The 20,681-nt window shown below is 38.4% G+C and overlaps 1 protein-coding gene and 1 pseudogene across 8 annotated transcripts; both read right to left on the bottom strand.

Moving 5' to 3' along the window:
• Positions 1-526: 526 nt before the first annotated feature.
• Positions 527-8,532, bottom strand: LOC143716511 (E3 ubiquitin-protein ligase TRIM39-like; annotated as a pseudogene). The gene is made up of 8 exons (XR_013196001.1): positions 8,406-8,532; positions 3,625-4,114; positions 2,870-2,950; positions 2,691-2,784; positions 1,974-2,197; positions 1,751-1,892; positions 1,184-1,204; positions 527-1,067 (listed from the first exon to the last, which is right to left on the bottom strand). The product of XR_013196001.1 is annotated as an E3 ubiquitin-protein ligase TRIM39-like (transcript).
• Positions 8,533-11,146: 2,614 nt separating this feature from the next.
• On the bottom strand, positions 11,147-19,929 carry LOC143716294 (E3 ubiquitin-protein ligase TRIM39-like). Of its 7 annotated transcripts, none has more exons than XM_077208712.1 (9): positions 19,895-19,929; positions 19,753-19,810; positions 18,873-18,920; positions 15,424-16,022; positions 15,225-15,320; positions 13,438-13,671; positions 13,215-13,356; positions 12,950-12,976; positions 11,147-12,810 (listed from the first exon to the last, which is right to left on the bottom strand). In XM_077208712.1, exons 3-9 carry the CDS (start codon positions 18,898-18,900, stop codon positions 12,266-12,268), a joined length of 1,671 nt encoding a protein of 556 aa, XP_077064827.1. In that variant the 5' UTR covers positions 18,901-18,920; positions 19,753-19,810; positions 19,895-19,929; the 3' UTR covers positions 11,147-12,265. The 7 variants fall into 7 exon arrangements, with proteins under 7 accessions (XP_077064827.1, XP_077064825.1, XP_077064824.1 ...); XM_077208710.1 differs by lacking the exon at positions 19,895-19,929 and adding an exon at positions 19,083-19,179 and having other exon boundaries at positions 19,753-19,880; XM_077208709.1 differs by lacking the exon at positions 19,895-19,929 and adding an exon at positions 19,083-19,138 and having other exon boundaries at positions 19,753-19,880.
• Positions 19,930-20,681: the final 752 nt, after the last annotated feature.

The following is a 20,681-nucleotide window of genomic DNA, read 5'->3' as shown; positions in this document are numbered from 1 at the left end:
CTTCACAGCTTTTGGGGAAAGGGTTGTAATTACAATATGTTGAAAAGTCGGAACTTCAGACAACAGTGTATTTGCTGTATATCAGCAATCACCTGGGGAAAAAGTAAAATTTGGTGTCTCTGATTTGGAGGTCTTAGTTATCAGCATTACTGTAGCTTACAAATGTTCAATGTGAGCAGTTTGTATGGAAAATATTATTGACATTATTTTGTCTAACACTTTGTGGAAGAATGCATTTTTATCTTTCCCAATATGTTCAATAAAGTTCTTTATAAAATGTCCTTAAGTTAGAAACAAACATAGCTCTTTATTCGGATGTTTGTTAAGATCAAATATTTCATTGTAATTTCACTTTCACAGGTAGAGCAGAAAAACAGAAAATGGACTGAGCGAACATTTTAGCCTTCAGAAAAAAAACTATTTATGAACAAAGTTATCCTTTATACAAATTAAGCACACTTTTATTTACAACAAGAGTTTCAGTAGATTTTCAAAGCAGGAAAACAAATACTAAAAGAAAAACAGTCTACATAGCAATAAAACCTTTTTCGTTATTACACGGGCAAAAATATGGGAAGAGTTTCTCAGTATAAGACGGACCAGTGAAAGAATAAATATGAGATCTGGATTCCACATCATAAAAGGAAACAAGACCGTCCTCATAATCCACAAACACACCCACTACCTGAGGCTTCACTCTCAGAGACAGAGAGACAGGAGAAGATTCATAAGCCTGATATTGAGTTCCATCCCTCAAAAATACAGTCCAGTATCCATTCTCAGGAGCTGCTGTGATCATTCCCTTCCTGTTAATGGATTCTCTGGCCACTCCAAAATCCCAATTAGTCTTTTCATTTACCTGCACCTAAAAAAATAAAATCTCCCTGAGCTGAATCCCTCTTTTGCCAGGACACAGGGACAATAACCAAACCTCTTTGGGTTGTCAGGGAGTTCAAGCTCAGTATCTCCACATGTCACTTGTTTTCCATCATCAGACAGAATAAGTTTTGGATGAGCAGTATCAGGATCCAGAGTCACATCCAGAGAGAGAGATCAGATATGCACAACTTCACAATTCTATGATTTTATGTGTATAATGTCAAAAAGAAAGTATAGACGTTGGGATATGACTTTAGATTTATTGTGTGAAAATATGAACATGGACATCACAGATTACCTGTACATTGCTGTATCCTCTTCAGTACTGGAGATACAAATGACAATAAATCATAGAAGCTTTAAAGATACATATTTGGATTTAACATTGTTCAGATCCTTTTCTCTCATCTCTGCTGGTTTGTAAATTACTGACACTGGTGAACATGTTTGTGGTCAGGTCAGATCATATTGTATTTCTATGGTAATCTTTATATCATTGTGAGGAGCGAGATTGTGAAAATTATGCACAATAGTTAATCACTTAGCAAAGGGGTTTTTAAATTGTTAATTTCTGTTCACAGTATGCAGATGGAAAAAATAGATAAAACAGGACATATTAACTGAAGTACAAAATTATACACAAGAAAAAAAAATATTACAAGTGTTTACATATGTAACTGAATTAAGAAAAAAATGTGTTGTCTTATTGTAAGTTGTCTCATGGGTTTACTGATAATGGATTTTGCGACATTGTTAATTTTGTAAGTTTACATTGTACGCCTGATTATTGATCTCCTTCAACTGATTTTATATTTAGATGACATCTACTATAAGATCATTACTGTCACAAGAAAGTCTGACATTCTGTTACCAGATATGCTGAGTTTCTCATCTAGAGTCTCCTGCAGCTGAATCAGAGATTTCATCAGAGTCCCCACACTCTCATGAGTGTCACTAATACAGATGTCAGTCCAGCTGTTGGTGTGTGCAGGTCCGCTCAGAGACGGGTATATCTACAGCAGGAGAGAGCAGAAATCGCTCAGCATGGGGAGTGTTGTGCTGTGATGTGAGCAGACAGAAGGATCTACACTGACCTGTAGGAGGTGCAGGTGATCCTCAGTGTGTGAGAGCTGCTCCAGCTCAGTGTCTCTCCTCTTTAGCTCAGAGATCTCCTGCTCCAGCTCTTTAATAAACTCTTCAGTCTTCCTCTCTGCTGCTTTCTGCTTCTGCTCCATCATCTCCAGCAGCTCAGACTGACATCTCTCAATGGAGCGGATCAGATCAGCGAAGAGCTCAATAGTCTCTGCTTTCTCTTTCTCTGATGTTTCCTGATAAATCAAGGAATACGTGATCTTGTATTGCTACTTCAGCACATTTTTTACAAAGCAAATTATAACATCATAATACATAGAATATTTAACTTCATCAAATATATTTGAAGTAAAAAAAATCACAAATGCAATATTTTATACCATTGTTTCTTATAGACAGCAATGAAATTAAACAGAGTTCAAATAAAGACTGATATTTTTCCTTAAAAACACCCCAGTAGTCTCACATGTATGTCCAGCCACCTTTCAGAAAAGATCTCTGTCTCAACTGTGCTAAAAACAAAGAACAACAAAAAAACAAAAACAAAGTCTGCAATAAAAAGTCAGAGATGTCTGTATATGGACTCATTGCCATTGGTTAACTTTGGTTAATCTTGGCTAACAATTATCTTGGCTATCCATTTTTATTTCTCCAAAGGAATTTCACAAAACACATCATGAGAAAAAATATTTAATTAAAACATTCCGGTAAGTTCTCACTTTTCTGTGTTTTGCTGAGTTTGAGGTCTTGAATTCTCTTCATTCTGTCCAGGATCATCTGCTGCATGTCTGTCTGCATCTTCATCAGCTGAGGCTACAGTACAGACAGAACTGAAAAACACCAGATTTAACACCATCTAACACAAATGTCATGTCACACTGTGTATTTATGTTGTTACCTTCCTCTCTTTGCTCTCATCTTCTACATAGGCAATGTTGTGATTCCTGTTGTTTGTCACAGTGTAGATTTGAAAATCATGCTTTTCCCCATAATTGTTGAATCACAGAGGCTACAGATGTTTTGCCAAGAGTTCTCTATTTATTATTTTATACATGTATCAGACAGAGAGAAACATCAGGCACAGAAGAATGAGGCTACAAGTGAGGAGGTCTTCATTCCAAATTTCTCTGTTCCCCATTTCTCTATCCTCTCACCCCATCATGCCAGCTGTATATGGTTTCTCTGGGTTTCTCCTCCCTCACCCACTCATGCCTTTATGTTTCTCTGAGTCAGTACGGTAAGGATTGAGCTTATATACACCACTCTGGGACTTACAACTTCCTTGTAAGGTAGAAAAACATGTTGCTAATGTTTAAAAATGGAACGTATTCCTCATGCTTAGTTACACATGGTATAATCAACTATCCCTCTGTGTATACATTAGTGGTATTTGCATCAGTTGAAACATTCCTTTCCTCGTAAAGAACATGCCAACTGAAGCATCTTCAATAGTGGAACATCTCTGCTCAGTGAATGTTGCATTGCACACATACCTCTAAGCAAAATATATAACTCATCCCATATCTCTCATCAGCACACATGTACAAACATACTTTGACTCACAAAATACATTATGCAATTATTATGAAAATGAATAAAGATAAATAATACTAAAAAAATAACATTAAAAAGGTAAATTTTTTGTCTTCACACAGCACAGAGGAAACACACACATGTCTGATCATCTCTACAGAACAGCCCCAGAGGTTTATCATGTTTCTGACAGATATAGTCCAAAAGATTCTCCACAGGATCGATCAGTTTGTGTTTCTTTAGCTTTGGGACTCTCTGATGAGGCTCCAGGTGAGTTTGACAGTATGAGCTCTGACACACCAGGCACATCTTCAGAGCTTTCATCTTTACATCATCACAGATGTCACAGAGAACCTCAGATTTACTCTGGCCAGATTTCTCCTTAAAGAGCAGCACAACCTCTCTGAGTGCTGTGTTGATCTTGAGGTAAGGTCTTGTATTGAACGTTTTTTTACATAATGGACAGTTGTAGGTCTGACTGTTGTCCCAGCACTGGTTCAGGCAGCTCTTACAGAAGTTGTGTCCACATGGAGTGCTGACTGGATCAGTGAACACATCCAGATGGAGCAATGGAGCTCCTCTGCCAGAGGACCACTGGAGGATGACAGAGCTGGAGATGAAGATGAAAAACACCATTACCATTTAGATCTGATTTGTACATGAAAATGATTTGCAAAAAAACAAAACAAAAACTTATCAGCAATAAGCAATTAGTTTTTCATGAGAGAAACAATAAAGCCTAGATGTGTCATGTTCAATGTGTCATTGTGTATTAATTCCTTAACATATTTTATTAACTAATAGTGTAAATTAATGTGTTAATTACCACAATTAGTCAAAGCTATCCACTTCAACTACCAGTTGTCTGCTTTAATTAATCATTAGCTAATGATTTACAAAGGTATCATTATGTTATGACTTTACTTGTTGAGGCACATCACTATTAATTAGTCATTTAGTAATTGTAGTAAATTACACATGAATTTGCACTAACAATGAAGTAATTAATCATGTATTAATGTGTACCTGTATTATCTGGAAGTTGAAATACAAGGCTTTTGCTGATTCTGGTAATTAACATATTAATTAACACTATTAGTTAAAAAAATGAGTTTTTAGGGAATTAATTCACAATTACATATTTAATTAATAACAATTCATGTATGAACTAATACATTAACCATACACTCAAAAAAATAATTCATTGGATGAACTCAATTAAGTTGTGGGCAGGATTTCCATCCAATAAATATATGTAGCCCCAACTCAAACTGAGTACATCCATTCAACAGAATGTAAATTAGTTAACCTAACTCATTTGTATCAAATAGATCCAAAAGAATATAAATGGGTGACTTGATTAACTTATTTCTATCAAATACTTATTACTAACCAGACTGACTTTATTTCTGTCAGATGTCTACAAAAGTTTTATTGAAAATTAACAGGGGTTTATAACTATGTTTTCCATTTAAAGTTACCATAACAGTGATTAGTGTTTCCATTAGTTGGGCTCTTAACTCTTATTATATCTATTGTCTTTTTTTGCTGCTGTTACAGTGTGTTTGTTAAACACATTTGGAGCAGCAAAGTAAGCTAAAGTGAAATGAGATCAGCTGATGATGGTTACCTGTTGATGGTTTTATAATCATTATGAAACAGAATGATTTACTGAGGTTTTTATAATCTAACCATTATGTTTTCACGTTTTTTTTCACAACACATACCTTGTATTACTGCAGCATGAGATCAAGGAATATTATAACACTAAGTTTGAAGACTTTAACGAACATGATCACAAATTCGTTTCTGATGACACACACAGACATCAACAATCAGCGTATGAATCTTAACAATGGTGACAATCAAAAGTACTTTGCTGCAATGCATGCTGGGTACCACCATAGTACAAAACTCCCAGCATGCATTGCAACATGAATAAATTATGCAGCTGAACTGTCCTATAATTTTGTTTGATTCTAAATATTTGCTTTTATTTTTTGCTGTTGTGTTTGTTGTGAATTAGTAGCTTTTCAGTGATGTTCTGAATTAATCTGTGTATCTAAATATTTGTGATTGTCACCATTGTTGAGATTCATACGCTGATTGTTGATGTCTGTGTGTGTCATCAGAAACTGATTTTTTGTGCTCATGTTCGTTAAAGTTTTCAAACTTATTGTTATAATAATGCTTGATCTCATGCTGCAGTAACAAGGTTTGTTGTGAAAAAAACATAATTGTTAGATTAAAATACCTCAGTGAATCAGTCTGGTTCATGATGATTATAAAACCATCAACCATTAACCATCATCAGCTGATCTCATTTCACTTTAGCTTTCTTTGCTGCTCCAAATGTGTTTAACAAACACACTGTGACAGCAGCAAAAAAAGACAATAGATATAATAAGAGTTAAGAGCCCAACTAATGGAATCATTGATCACTGTTATGGTGACTTCAAATGGAAAACATAGAGTTAAACCCCTGTTAATTCTCAATAAAACATTTGTAGAGGCCTGACAGAAATAAAGTCATTCTGGTTAGTGATAAGTATTTGTTAAAAATAAGCTAGCCTCTCTCGTTTATATTCTTTTGCATCTTTTTATTACAAATGAGTTAGGCTAACTGATTTACATTCTGTTGAATGGATGTACTCAGATTGAGTTGGGGCTACATATATTTATTGGATGGAAATCCTGCCCACAACTTAATTGAGTTCATCCAATGAATATTTTTTTTGAGTGGAGCTATTAATAATTTTTTAGTTAAACCAATTAAATATATTTACACATATGATCTTAAATAGATTTATTTAAATAAAGCAAATTAGATTTAAATGTGTCACCTCTAAGAAGGGCTTGAATCATTTTTTTGAGTGTACAGACTCTTAATTAGTTCCTAATGTGGTAATCATTAATGAATAGCTTGGATAATCATTGGTTCACATTAATTCAGTATTATCTGTGCATTAGCTAAGCATGAATTAATGCTTATTAGTGCACCCATATTGTAAAGTGTTACCCACTTTTCTTTACAACCAATTAAATGACACTCCACTCTCGATACAATTCTATATCATTTCAATTAAACAAACTATTTAAAAAAATGTAATTTAGCAAACTAGTTGTCCATTTGACATCCAATAAAGGTTAAACTATACAAGAAGTAGACCACTAACATTAAAAACCTTTTCAGTAAATTCTTAAATAGGTTACTAATTACTATAACTTACCAACTGCATTAGTGAGTATCAGCTGTGTTGCTGTGGTCATAGATTATCTGAATAAATCATACATTGTTTAAGAGTAAAATATGTTTCAGGTTGTTGTTGTTATAATTGTTCTAATTGTTCTAAATGCCGAACAATTAGTTCATGTGTTCATGACATCAAGGCTAGATTATTGTAATGCTCTTATGGGTGGTTGCCCTGCACGCTTAATATACAAACTACAGCAGGTCCAAAACACAGCAGCTAGAGTTCTTACCAGAACCAGGAAGTATGGCCATATTAGCCCAGTTCTGTCAACACTGCATTGGCTCCCTATTAAACTGCATCCGCTCCCAGTACTTGAGCGAGCTCTTAACGCATAGTCCTTCATGTCTATTGCAATCTCAAAATTCCGCCCAGTTGATAATACCTAGAATATCAAAATCAACTGCTGGTGGTAGATCATTTTCCTATTTCGCACCTAAACTTTGGAACAGTCTTCCTAACATTGTCCGGGAAGCAGACACACTTCTGCAGACGCACTTCACTCAGTTCAAATCTGAAGCAGATCCGGAGCGCGTTAAGGGTTTTTCTGTTAGAACGGTGTCGTGTTAGCGGCCCCGAAGTTAATAACTAATGATCTTCGCAACGGAAGTGAATCTATCAAAACTAACTTTAGCTGGATAATAACTTTATCCTACAGCTGTGGTAAAGCCTAAACAATCTGTTATGGTAATTTCTTTTATCACTGTAAAGCTGCTTTGAAACAATCCATTAAAAGCGCTTTATAAATGAAGGTGACTTAACTTGTCGACGTTTCACTTTCACTAAAGCTCTCATTCGATTATGTCATATAGTCCCTCTCATCAATGTTCAAAGAAAAATATAAGTCCTAAAATTCAATTAAAAAGTCCTCTGGTGGGAATAACTTTTTTAACATGATGATATGACTAACCACAAGTGTGTCGCAAATCACTGCATTGTTTCCAGCATGGCGTTTCAGTCGCACCACTTCTTGCACTACACACAAAAGCCTCCCGAGTAGCAGTCAGAGATGGGCATAAATACATGGAAATGAATTTAAAATAAAAATACAAAATACACATCTTAAATGTATTTAAATACAAATTACATTAGATTTTTTCCAAAGGCTTTAAAATACAAAATAGCATTTTGTATTTCAAATACGTTTTTTAAATGCATGTTTCTCAAATACTGCCCATCCCTGGTATAGCAGGCATAAGATTCACGAACAAATAACTGATTTTAATATTCTTTAAACGAATATTGAATTTGTGAGTTTTAATGGTTTGAAATATCTTGAATAAATGAAGTCTCTACAATTCATCAGAGCAGTTTCTGTATCAACATATGACTCATTTATCAAATGGTAAGTTTCAATACATCAGTATAGGCAGCTTATCTTATTCCTTGTCATGTCACAGGCCATTGCAATAGGTTACTTAACTCACATTAACAATACACAGATATGTTGGCTGTTGGGCTGCCGTGCTGCCGATACATGTGCACAGACTGAATCACATATGCTATTATTCCTTTGAGCAACATTTCTACCAGAAAGACTCGGAAGGCAAGATGTTATCACAATGACATTTATTAATTAATAGACCAAAAAATGAAAACAAGAATATTGGATGGTAACGTTCTTTGGCGCAGGCCCCGTCCGTAGTTCACATTCGGAGGGTAACAGACTCTGCATTTCCTGCCAGAAGATGAAGGCAGGGGTGCAGCCGACCCCCGGGGAGGTATGGACAGGGACCATCCTGGTGGTGGTGGGGAGGATGGAGGTGAATGTTTGCATCATCATATGCAAACTCAAACATGTGTAAGTAACATGTAAGACTTTCTAAATCCTGTGTAAATCCTAAACATCAGACGCTGTTAAACATACTGAAACTCGATGCAGAAACATTGTTGTGACGTTTTGAAACTGGCGGAGACGACAGCACTGAATAAAGCCAATGTAGGTCTGAACATAATCCAAGATATTTGAAAATGAACAGACATGTGCTTTACTGTTTTCAGCCCCCTCTTTCTACTACAATGACCATTTGGAATCCCTAAAGACAAAGAGGTGCTGATAGTGCTCAAAGCCTGTAGGCTAAAATGTGTGTACATCGGGGGTCTACGAATTGACACACATTTAATACAATGGGGGAAGTTGTAATTATCCGATTGGTCGGTTTGGTCAGTCTCACATTTGGGTTTTAGTCACATGGTCAAGGAAGTGATAAAAGAAGATTATAACTGTTGCTCTGTCTCGTTTATTATCTGGCTCTTTGGGGGCAATCTTCCTTTGCCTCCTCTTTTCTTTGTCTCTCTCTCCCTCTCTTTCTATCTCTCAGGTAACATTTTACATATATGCTGGGTACAATTAATTGTATAATTTTTTATCATCTCATACATCTATTTTGTTTAGTTTAAGTGTAACCATAACCATATTGTCATTAAACCCTTTCAATTACAAATGATGGTAATGATGGTATTGACTTTGAAGTGCTACCTATTGCAATACAATAACGTCACTCGCAACACTCTCCCACATATTAAGCTATTGTATCTGCACTTATTTCCATCGTTGGTATAAGTAGCAGTGGGTGGTAATAGACAAGAAATGTACAGTTTTCTACCATCTTGCTGAAAACGTTTCTTTAGTCATTCGGCACGGATGCGTCAAGGAGGGAGCTGTAAGACTGGAAAAACTGGAAGAACTGGAAGAGAGGGCTTCTCTCTGAGAAAACAAAGGAAATTAACATTTGAACTTTCTCTTGAGAAACAAGCCTCCCCATTCAAGACGGAACCACTGTGAACTCAATCACCTCAGTATTGTGTTAATTTACATTACTTTCCCTTGACCCCGTGTTCCCTCATTTCGTCTCTCTCTCTCATGCTGAGATCACCTGAAATTCACCCAAAAATCTATAATGGTATAATGTGAACAATTATCATACAACACTATACATGTCTGGTATATTTTGAAATGTCTCAGTACGGCTTGTACAATGATCTCGTCATGTGACTACAGTGGCTCAATCTTAAGTTTATCAAGCGACGAGAATACTTTTTGTACTCAAAAACAAACAAAAATAACGACTTTATTTCAACTATTCATTTCCTTCTCTGTTGGCCTCTAGTCAGTTAACTTAGTATGATTGCGTAGAGCTACGTCACACGTAGGCTCACTATTGGCCGACGCTGGTCATGTGGGTGATACGTGTGACGTACAACACAGAAGCTTACTCCATTAAATTCGAGGCCCAGAGAGAAGGAAATGAATAGTTGAAATAAAGTCGTTATTTTTGGGGGGTTTTGCGCACAAAACGTATTCTCGTCGTTTGATAAACTTAAGGTTGAGCCACTGTAATCACTTGGACTATTGTAACGATGTCTTTAATGATTTTTCGGGGCTGGCAAGTTTCAATCCCTGAAGAAGCCTATGGAGGAGTATGGAGGAGATCCAGCTCCCAGATTTCATCAAAAATATCTTAATTTGTGTTCCGAAGATGAACGAAGGTCTTACGGGGTTGGAACAACATGAGGGCGAGTAAATACTGACAGAATTTTAATTTTTGGGTGAACTAACCCTTTAACAATACATTTGAGTTAGATGGTGTTCATTGTCTGTTTGTTCTGTTCCGTCTGTAGCCTCATCTGACAAAGATGCAGACAAACGTGCAGCAGATGATCCAGGACAGAATAAGGAGGATTCAAGACCTCAAAGAAAAGTAGTCTAGATTGTTTAATAATTCACCTTTGGTAAAGGTGCAAAACTTCATCATCTGCTCTTTTCCAAACAACAAAAATATCTGGAAATGGGGCTGTAATCCTTCCAAAATGTAATACCATTTCAGTGAAGCAAACCCCAAAATACTGAGGATTTGACTTACACTTAAACCTGCTTTTACCCAACTTAACTCCAGTTAAAGATGCAGTCCATAGTTTTTCCTCTTTGTCGCCATCTCTGTTCGAAATCTGTAATTGCAGTTATTCGCGGAATTATCAACTTTACGTGGGTTGTGCCTCGGCACGGCACAGCGTGGATGAATCTATTGTTTTGAGGAGAATGTGCGGGTGTCAGAAAACCAGCCAGTATCTGGTGTGAACACCATTTGCCTCACGCAGTGCAACACATCTCTTTCGCATAGAGTTGATCAGGTTGTTGATTGTGGCCTGTGGAATGTTGGTCCACTCCTCTTCAAGCGCAAAGTTGCTGGATATCATCTTAGACTGCCTGAATAAATGTTCTGTTGTTTAACGAGGACAGTGATTTAATATTTTGCCAAATTGTTCAGTTTAGATATACATCCAGTGTAAGATTTCACCTGCAGTGATGTCATAGCTCCTCCCATCTTTTCTCGTGAATATGAAACACATCAAAATGTATCTCTGTATTGACTGTGTTTGATCGGCATAGATGTTTTGTCACAAATTATTTTTATTTTGCATAATTTTTCACATACTGTTTTCATTTGCATAAGCAATAACATCTAGTTAAAATCATTACTTTGAGTTTCAATATTAATTACCATATAGGATCATACATTTAAAAACTCAACATTAAATTTAACAGAACGTTTCTACAAACAAAAAAAAGCCTAAAGAAAAGGATCACAATCTCCACCTCTTATAGTGTAAGTGGGCTTATGGTAAATATTGACACAAAATTATAAATGTATGCATACTTCAAAACTATAATCACCATAAATTCACTGGAAACAGACAGTACAATCCAGGCTAATTTAATCTTATTTCATCAAGTTGGGATGGAATCATCTTCATCTGGTATATTGTATGGGACAGGTATTATAGAAATTGTGCTACATGAATGTCTTGAATCTAAAGGTTACACATACTGTAGTTATATTTCCTCCAACAAAACATGTTGTGCTGTTTCAGTGCTCTCCAGCCATGAAGTGAAATTTGCTGTCTGTGTTTGAAGTCTGTCCCACAGTTTTCTTAAAGGTGCTTAAAGCTATATACAAATCATCCAAAAACATTTCACATTTAGTTAAATATTACTGGTATTTATGTCCTTCCTGTTAGATTAAATAAACTGCTGGAACTAAGTCAGAGTACACTACAACATTTTTTTATAGACATCCAATCTTTTGAGTTATAATTTAACTTTGCTGTCAATCACATTTAAAATGTCTTTCCAAAGTGTCTTTCCAAAAAAATTCCTGGTGAAAAGAACAGTAAAGACAGTAAAACCCTTTGAACAGACTGTGTATCAATATCATAGTCTTTTTTTCATATCTGCTAATTATTGTTTATAAAATGTACTTCCTGTATGTGATGGTTTCTTCATCTCCAGTTATAGAAATAAGCACAAGACTTTATTCAGACTTTACGAAATTTAGATTTCACAGCAACAGCAGAAAGAAAATGGTTTGATGAATGTTTTAACATTCAGAAAAACAATTTAAAAAAGTATAGGCTGGAATAAAAAAAGGACTTTACATGTCTCATCATTTAATGACAGAAAGTATTCATTGAACTGAAAATATATTATATATTAAGTTATTGGTGTCAATTTATTCATTGTATCTGACATTTGAGATGATCAGTGGTGCTGCATTTTTCCCTTTTTCGTTATTACAGGGGCAAAAGTATGGGAAGAGTTTCTCAGTAAAAGACTGACCAGTGAAAGAATAAATATGAGATCTGGATTCCACATCATAAAAGGAAACAAGACCGTCCTCATAATCCACAAACACACCCACTACCTGAGGCTTCACTCTCAGAGACAGAGAGACAGGAGAAGATTCACAAGCCTGATAGTGATTCCCATCCCTCAGAAATACAGTCCAGTATCCATTCTCAGGAGCTGCTGTGATCATTCCCTTCCTGTTAATGGATTCTCTGGCCACTCCTAAATCCCACTCAGTCTTTCCCTTTACCTGCACCTCAAAATAAAATCTCCCTGAGCTGAATCCTTCTTTTGCCAAAACACAGCAACAATAATCAAACCTTTTTGGGTTGTCTGGGAGTTCAAGCATGTCTCCATATTCCACTTGTTTTCCATCATCAGACAGGAAGAGTTTTGGATGAGATGTGTCAGGATCTAGAGTCACATCCACTGAAAGAGATCATATGAATCACAACTTCTCAGTAAAACAGTTTTCATGTCTTTAATATCTTGAAGAAAGTATTGTTTAGACTTTGGTATATGAATTTAAACTCTAATCTCATGACAATTTGAACATCACAAAATTTACTTGCAAATTGCTGCATCCTCTTCTGCACTGTGGAGACAAAGGACAATACATGATTATGACATAAGAACATTGTGGGAGTTCAACTGTTTTACAAGTAAAATAAATGAATAAATAATGATAATATATAATACTATATAATAAAAAATATTATGACAAGTTTACATATGTAAAAGAATTAAGAATAAGAAAAGTGTGTAGGACAATCAAAGTCGTATTGGTCAGAATGAAGCTTTATATGTCACAAGAAAGTCTGACATTCTGTTACCAGATATTGTGAGTTTCTCATCTAGAGTCTCCTGCAGCTGAATCAGAGATTTCATCAGAGTCCCCACACTCTCATGAGTGTCACTATTACAGATGTCAGTCCAGCTGCTGGTGTGTGCAGGTCCGCTCAGAGACGGGTATATCTACAGCAGGAGAGAGCAGAAATCGCTCAGCATGGGGAGTGTTGTGCTGTGATGTGAGCAGACAGAAGGATCTACACTGACCTGTAGGAGGTGCAGGTGATCCTCAGTGTGTGAGAGCTGCTCCAGCTCAGTGTCTCTCCTCTTTAGCTCAGAGATCTCCTCCTCCAGCTCTTTAATAAACTCTTCAGTCTTCCTCTCTGCTGCTTTCTGCTTCTGCTCCATCATCTCCAGCAGCTCAGACTGACATCTCTCAATGGAGCGGATCAGATCAGTGAAGAGCTCAATAGTCTCTGCTTTCTCTTTCTCTGATGTTTCCTGATAAATCAAGGAACAAACTTTCAGTTTATATATTCATGTATTTTTACTCTTGTCTTTCTCTTGGGAACACAACTGCATAAAACCTCCTGCAATGAGGAAAGAAATGGATCTCCTCGGTGAGCCGAGCCTCCAGTGGCCCACAGAAATCCCTATATTTTAAACAATGAAATCCAAAACTCTGGGCACATATGTTATTTGGTCTTGGTTTATGTGATGCATGAAACAGGCTTATTTAGTAGCCATGTGCTTCTAGATATGTCATAAAGTCTGCATTGTTGACTATGAAAAAGCATCACCTGGGGCCTCATTTATAAAACTGTGCGTAGGATCCTTACTAAAAATGTACGTGCGCCAGAAAGCCAAAAAAGGCGTACGCAAAAAAAAACGTTAAAAACGTATAAAACCGTGCGTACGCCAGAACCTGCGCAGAATTCACTTTATAAATCCCAGTAAGTGGAAGATCATTCTCCTCCCCGAAACAACCATATATGGAGCTTACAGCGCCTACTTTTAATATGCATATCCTCATCTGCGTATCATTTGCATATGATTATTCATCCACGTGATAACATGTTTAACGGTACAAGACATTAGGAAAATATGAAATACGGATTTGCTGTCACATTAGTTACATTAATAAAAATCATTTAGAAGCCTATCCTTGCCTTGTTTTTTTTTTATAAATAAATCAAATAGTGTAAAATACATTTCAGAGAAAGTTTTTTTCAATCTTTCCCACTGGCCAAAGAGTATTTTCAATTGATTTATATTTTTAATGGAAACAGATAGACCTTGTTGTGCATTATTTGCACAAAACTATTTTCTCAGACAAACTGCTATTATCATGATAAACAATTATCTATGTAGATAATACATTAAAACACAGCATGCTAGAGGAAAAGTGTTCGAAAGCATTGCATCCACAACAAATATTTCTATTTATTGAAGATAAAAAAATGTTGTAACTTCTCAGTAATGATTTCATGTAGTTTAAGTGTTTAACTCCATTAATCAGAATGGCATATTTAATCTAAATGTTTACATCAGAAGTAAAAGAAAGTTTAAATCATTATTTTATTTATTTAAACTGTTATTGTGAACATGCACTGCATTTATGATTAGGACTTATAATGAAGATTTACGGTTTTAGATAGGCATATATGCGTCAATTTCACTAAACGGCCCAACGCGCTCGCTGGTGTGGACATTTAAGAAGAGATGGAAGTTTGCTTCATGTGATAGGCTTGGTGATTGAAATTATATTTGTATTATCTTTCTGTATAATTTTCTTTAGATTTTCTGTCCAAAAGTGACCAAAAAGACATTTAACTCCAGCTCACCATCGGTGTCGCCAAACTGCTCCATCTCCTAAATGTTCATACGCATGGGTCAGAGTTTGCGTGCAGGCGCGCAAATTTTTCCGTCAAGTTTGTTTTTATAAATCACAACTCGTGCATCGGAAGTGGCGTACGCCTCTTTCAGGGCCTGTTTTCTGCTTATGCAATTGTTAAAAATGAGGCCCCTGAGCAGTAATATTTTCCTTAACTCACTTTTTTGAGTTTTGCTGAGCGTTTGAGGTCTTGAATCCTCTTCATTCTGTCCTGGATCATCTTCTGCACATCTGATTGTATCTCCATCAGCTGAGGCTACAGATTCAAATCAATTGTATCATTGAACATTGAATTTATATATCAGACCTGACAGATATTTATTTGTTTATTGTTTGAATAAAGTTAAAGCATGCCCTACCCTTCTCTCGCTACTCTCCTCCTCTAAAGCAACAGTGTTGTGATTCCTGTGGTCTGTTACAGCACAGAGGAAACACACACATGTCTGATCATCTCTACAGAACAGCTCCAGAGGTTTATCATGTTTCTGACAGATATAGTCCACAAGATTCTCCACAGGATCAATCAGTTTGTGTTTCTTTAAATTTGCGACTCTCTGATGAGGCTCCAGGTGAGTTTGACAGTAAGAGTTCTGACACACCAGGCACATCTTCAGAGCTTTCATCTTTACATCATCACAGATGTCACAGAGAACCTCAGATTTACTCTGGCCAGATTTCTCCTTAAAGAGCAGCACAACCTCTCTGAGTGCTGTGTTGATCTTGAGGTAAGGTCTTGTTTTGAATGTTTCTTTACATAATGGACAGTTGTAGGTCTGACTGTTGTCCCAGCACTTGTTCAGGCAGCTCTTACAGAAGTTGTGTCCACATGGAGTGCTGACTGGATCAGTGAACGCATCCAGACAGATTGAGCACTGGAGCTCCTCTGCCAGAGGACCACTGGAGGATGACAGAGCTGAAGACGAAGAAACGCCTAGGTGACTAATGTAAACTCCATTCCCTGAAGGAGGAAAGGGAGAAGTTAAGTTCAGTGACTGACGAATTGGGATCTCATCTGAGAGCCCAATCACCTTCAAGTGGTAACACAACAAGCCAATTCACATTGGCGAGTGAGATTTGCATTGCAAGCCTCTCCCCCACTTCCGAGTATATAAGGCAACGTGCAAATACTCACATTAAGTTTTTTCGCTGAGGAGTCGAGAAGGAGTCCCGGCTGTCAGTGGAGGTACAGGAGTTGTGGCGACGGGCATTAACGTTTCAGTTCCCTCCTTCAGGGAATGGGGGTTACATTAGTAACCAAGACATTCCTTATCAGGCGGTCACGTTCAACATTAACGCCAGTGACTGACGAATTGGGAACCTTATAGATAGACGCCACAACTGCTGCCCCTTCAAGCACCCTGAGCAAACCATCTGGTCGCCCTGCACCTGGGGACGGAAGTAGGACAGGGCAGTGCACAGAGAATGGCAATCACTTATGTTCCATTCACCCTGAACAGTGAGACTATAGGATAACACTGGAAAAACATGGCTCCAACTGGAAAGGAATGCAACGGAGACCAAATCCTGCTCATGGAGATCCTGCTCGCAGAGATGGCAGAGTGGTCTCTGCCAAGGGAAAGACACAGGCTCGTGAACAGGGAAGCCATACCATGGAAGAATACACATATGGGATCACCTAAGGAGGGGAATTCTAAACATATGGGTGTCTAGGCTGACCAACCAGGCATACACATAATTACTAGACCTGTCGTCAGTTGCCCCCGCCGCATCTGACAGCCGAGGATGCTGGCGGAACTCCACCAGGGTTCATTAGCCGGGGAACTCAACTGAGAAGCAAAATAAGCGCTCGTATCCCCGTCCTCAGAGGGGAATGGTGCAGCAAGCAAAATCCGAGCCATCCCTCCCACATATTACCTGCTTGTAAAATCTTGCGAGTGGGTTAGGTGTCGCTAGAGTGAGTGAGCTCTCTCTCCCAGGGGGCACAGCTCGCCTTGGGATTGGTATACTAAGATGATGGTGTCCACTATCCAGTGGGCCAACCTCTGTTTGGAGACAGCCTTTCCCTTCTGCTGTCCTCCATAGCAGACAAAGAGCTGTTGTGAGGTTCTGAAGCTCTGTGTGCAGTCCACATACAACCACAAGGTGCGAACAGGACACAGCAACGTAAGTGCTGGGTCTGCCTCCTCTGGAAGGCAGCACTTGCAAGTTCACCACCTGGTCCCTGAAAAGAGTGGTGGGAACTTTGGGCACGTATCCAGGCTGGGGTCTCAGGCTGACGTGAGATTTAGCCAGCCAGCAATTCCAGACACGCTTCGTCGACTGAAAATGTCTGCATGTCCCCCACCCTCTTAATGGATGTGAGTGCAGTGCAAGGCAGAGGCGGCCTGTCCAGCGGCGCTGTAAGCCTTGGCTGCAAGTGCAGCCGAGAACTTAGAGGTCTTGGATGGGAGACACGGACCACCCCACCAGGTGACAGAATTTTGCCGGCACAGCTGCACCATAACTGCATGCTCCACCCGTGGGATCTCCACATACCCTTTGACCGCCAACCCATCGAGGGTAGTGAGAGCATAAGAGGCAGCTTTCTTCAGAAAAAGCTGCCTTCCACGACTTTGAGATCTCCTCGTGCACTTCTGGGAAGAAACCAATCGTCCAGCCGTGATCTTTCAGGACACGACGGAGGATTCCACTCGAGCCCAATGCTCACGGCGGCCTGGGAAAGCATGACTCCAGGTTGAACTCAAACAACGCTACTCTCCCTGAAGGGGACAAAGCAGCCGAAACTTAATCCAACTCTCCCATGCAGAAATCAACATCCGGTCCTCTGTGGGAGCCCCCAATGTGATGCTGGGATCTCCATGAGAAGGCCTGGCCACCACAGCCGGAAGCTCACAGCCTGCGATGGAAGAGAGGAGTGGGGGGGGGGGGAGCCTCACCCAGCGAGGAAACCCCCGACTGTCATCCTCAGATCACCCTGTGTATTAACCAAAGTGGCCTTGTGCGCATTAAGGCCACATCGGGGAATAGCAGAGGAGACTCCTTCTGTTTATAGGTATCTTGATCTCAACATCATGATGGTCGTCTTCCCACAGTGGGTGCATAACTCATCAACAAACGCCACTTCAGCAAGCTTACACGTGAGGCAGATATCGTGGCTGTCAGACGGGGCTAGGAAACGACCGAATCCAGAAACACACGGGTGGAATTGCATCTTTAAAAAATGCAACGTCACACACGTGCTTTCTCTTTTAGGGAAACTGCTCTTTAGATTTTGAAGCGCCAAGGAGAACAGCCACTGCACCAGACTGTGCACTCTCAGCAACCACGACCTCCACTGGAATGCCGCGTCACACCAACACTGGAACAGGAATAGTCTCTCGTTCTGATACTCTCTTGAGCGATGACTGAAGAGCAGAGTGAAAACCAGGTCTGCTTGGCTCCGAAGCGAAAGCTTATTGTGAGTATTTGCACGTTGCCTTATATACCCGGAAGCGGGGGAGCAGCCTGCAATGCAAATCTCACTCGCTAATGTGCATTGACTTGCTCTCCTAACACTTGATGTTGATTGGGCTCTCAGGCGAGATCCCAATTCGACAGCCACTGTTGTTTACGTTCAACGTGACTGACTGATAGGGAACACCATTTATCAACTACATTTTACATTAAATGATGTATACATAAACAGGAATATTACTAAGTCAAGAAAAACACTCTCATAAGCAATCAGCTACAGTGTTACATGTTAGAAGGAATGAAGCTTATATCAGTATCACTTTGCTTTTGTTATTTCTTTATTTCAATAACTGAATTACTGGAGGTTCATCTATACTTTTTCTCTTGTCCTCACTTTGTTTTCGTGATGTTGAAGAAGCCATTGCTCGTCCCCTCTTTAAACCTATTCAGGAAAAATTCACCACAACACGTCTCGTTAGTTGCATAAAATAAGACCAGTGTCTAACAATTTAATTTGTAAAATTCTGAGTTTAAAGGTGAATTATTGAATTGGCCATGTTAAAATACTTTTACATATCTAATAATGTATGAAGATGGAGTCTACCAGCCTGAGACAGCAACTCTGACTCAACCAGTTACGCAGTTTTGGGGTGTGACGATCTGGGTCAATGGTATATTGAGAAAAAGTTAAAGAAACCGGTCTGAAAACATAATTTGTGCAATTATATTTGGTGCCACTAGAGGTAAAAAAATTACAAGCTTTACCTTTAAGTCTAAATAAAATTGAATCACAAAAGTATTAGTCTAAAAAAACACTTAGTCAACACTAAGATCAGATCAGAATAATAAATACTCAAATACTCAGATCAGAATCACAAACCTGGATTTGAACTATTATTTTCATCAAATTTTTTTTAATATAAGTATTTATAAGTATTTATTTACAGATCAAACAAGAAAAGACTAAATAATATATGTCCCCTATTTAAAAAATACACACAAAAAAACACGCACACATCTTAAACCAGTCTAAGTTGGTTTACTGGTGTAAACTGGTCTCCCAGCCTGGCAAGGTTGGTCTGTTTCTGGTTTTGGAGGGGCCTGAGCACAATTCTGTAGGCCAGGTTGGTAGACAAGCTAGACCAGGAAGCCAGTCTACCAAGCAAGTTGTGTATTTGGCTTTTGCAAAAACCTGGTTTTGCCGAACTTATTCCAGTAACTTACCACTAACATTTAAAACTGTTCAGTAAAATCTCTTACAGTACATCACTTACCTGTGAGAGAATATCAGCTGTGGCTTTAGATCACCTGAAGATTATCACCATATAGCTTCTGTTTTTTAACAAGAAAAGTTCTGCAGTTTTCAGACTGTTAGTCATCAGTTTTGTTTCTTTTTCACTGCAAGGATATACTCACCTGCAGTGATGTTAAAGCTCCTCCCATCTTGGAATGAAGCAAACTCACAAGAAGCAAACTGTCAAGAACATGTGTTGACATTAAACTTGCGTAACAATAGTAATGGAAGTTATTTCTACAACATATTAAAATGTGACTATCAGATACTGAATAAGAATGAACTATATAAGTGTTAAACTTGTTTTAAACTTGATTTTTGCGAATTTATGGAATAAAAGATCAAAATGATTAAAAATGCAGATACATTTTTACAGCCCTCTTTGATCACATTAACCAGGGGTGCCAATAATACTGACCAATAATGGCTTTACATCTGAGAAAGAAAAAAAGAAAAATAATAATAGGTCTTTAATGCCTGATGTGGAAAAATATGATTTGTTGGAGGTTTTGGCTGGGAACCACTAGCCTGGTTAAAACCAGACCCTTCTCAGTCGTAACTGAGTTACTCTGCGTTCACACCGCCGCCGGCGAGAGCGTCAAAGTGGCCGGAAACCATTCATTTTCAATTAGAGCCCGGCGGCGAGCTCCAGTGTGGGCGGCGCGGCGTGTCTTGGACGGTGAGAGCGGCGAGGAGAGTTGAAATCTGGTCAACTTTATGGTAATGAGCTATGACGCCGTTCGGCGGCAACGAATCGGAATGTAGAAGTGCTCCGTTTGAGAGGATTCCAGAGAACGCAGTCCTGTAAACTTTGGTTCCGACTACATTAGTTCCCAAGCAAAATAGAGGAGAGGTTGATCATTTGAATTTGATAAGAAAGCGCGCAACACTATTTATAGGCAAGATTTT

Source organism: Siphateles boraxobius, unplaced genomic scaffold (assembly GCF_051911475.1).
Source record: "Siphateles boraxobius isolate OS27281-9 unplaced genomic scaffold, OSU_SipBor_1 6, whole genome shotgun sequence".
Taxonomy (NCBI): Eukaryota; Metazoa; Chordata; class Actinopteri; order Cypriniformes; family Leuciscidae; genus Siphateles; species Siphateles boraxobius.
This window is presented reverse-complemented; position numbering and strand designations above follow the sequence as displayed.

Bases quoted from the DNA above. Each gene is read 5' to 3' on its own strand.
- LOC143716294 (XM_077208707.1), bottom strand. From the start codon at position 18,900: ATGGCTTCTTCAACATCACGAAAACAAAGTGAGGACAAGAGAAAAA. The intron at 15,321-15,423 runs GTAGGGCATGCT...TTGAATCTGTAG, and splicing joins AGGAGAGTAGCGAGAGAAGG to CCTCAGCTGATGGAGATACA. The intron at 13,672-15,224 runs GTGAGTTAAGGA...TTGATTTATCAG, and splicing joins GCTCAGCAAAACTCAAAAAA to GAAACATCAGAGAAAGAGAA.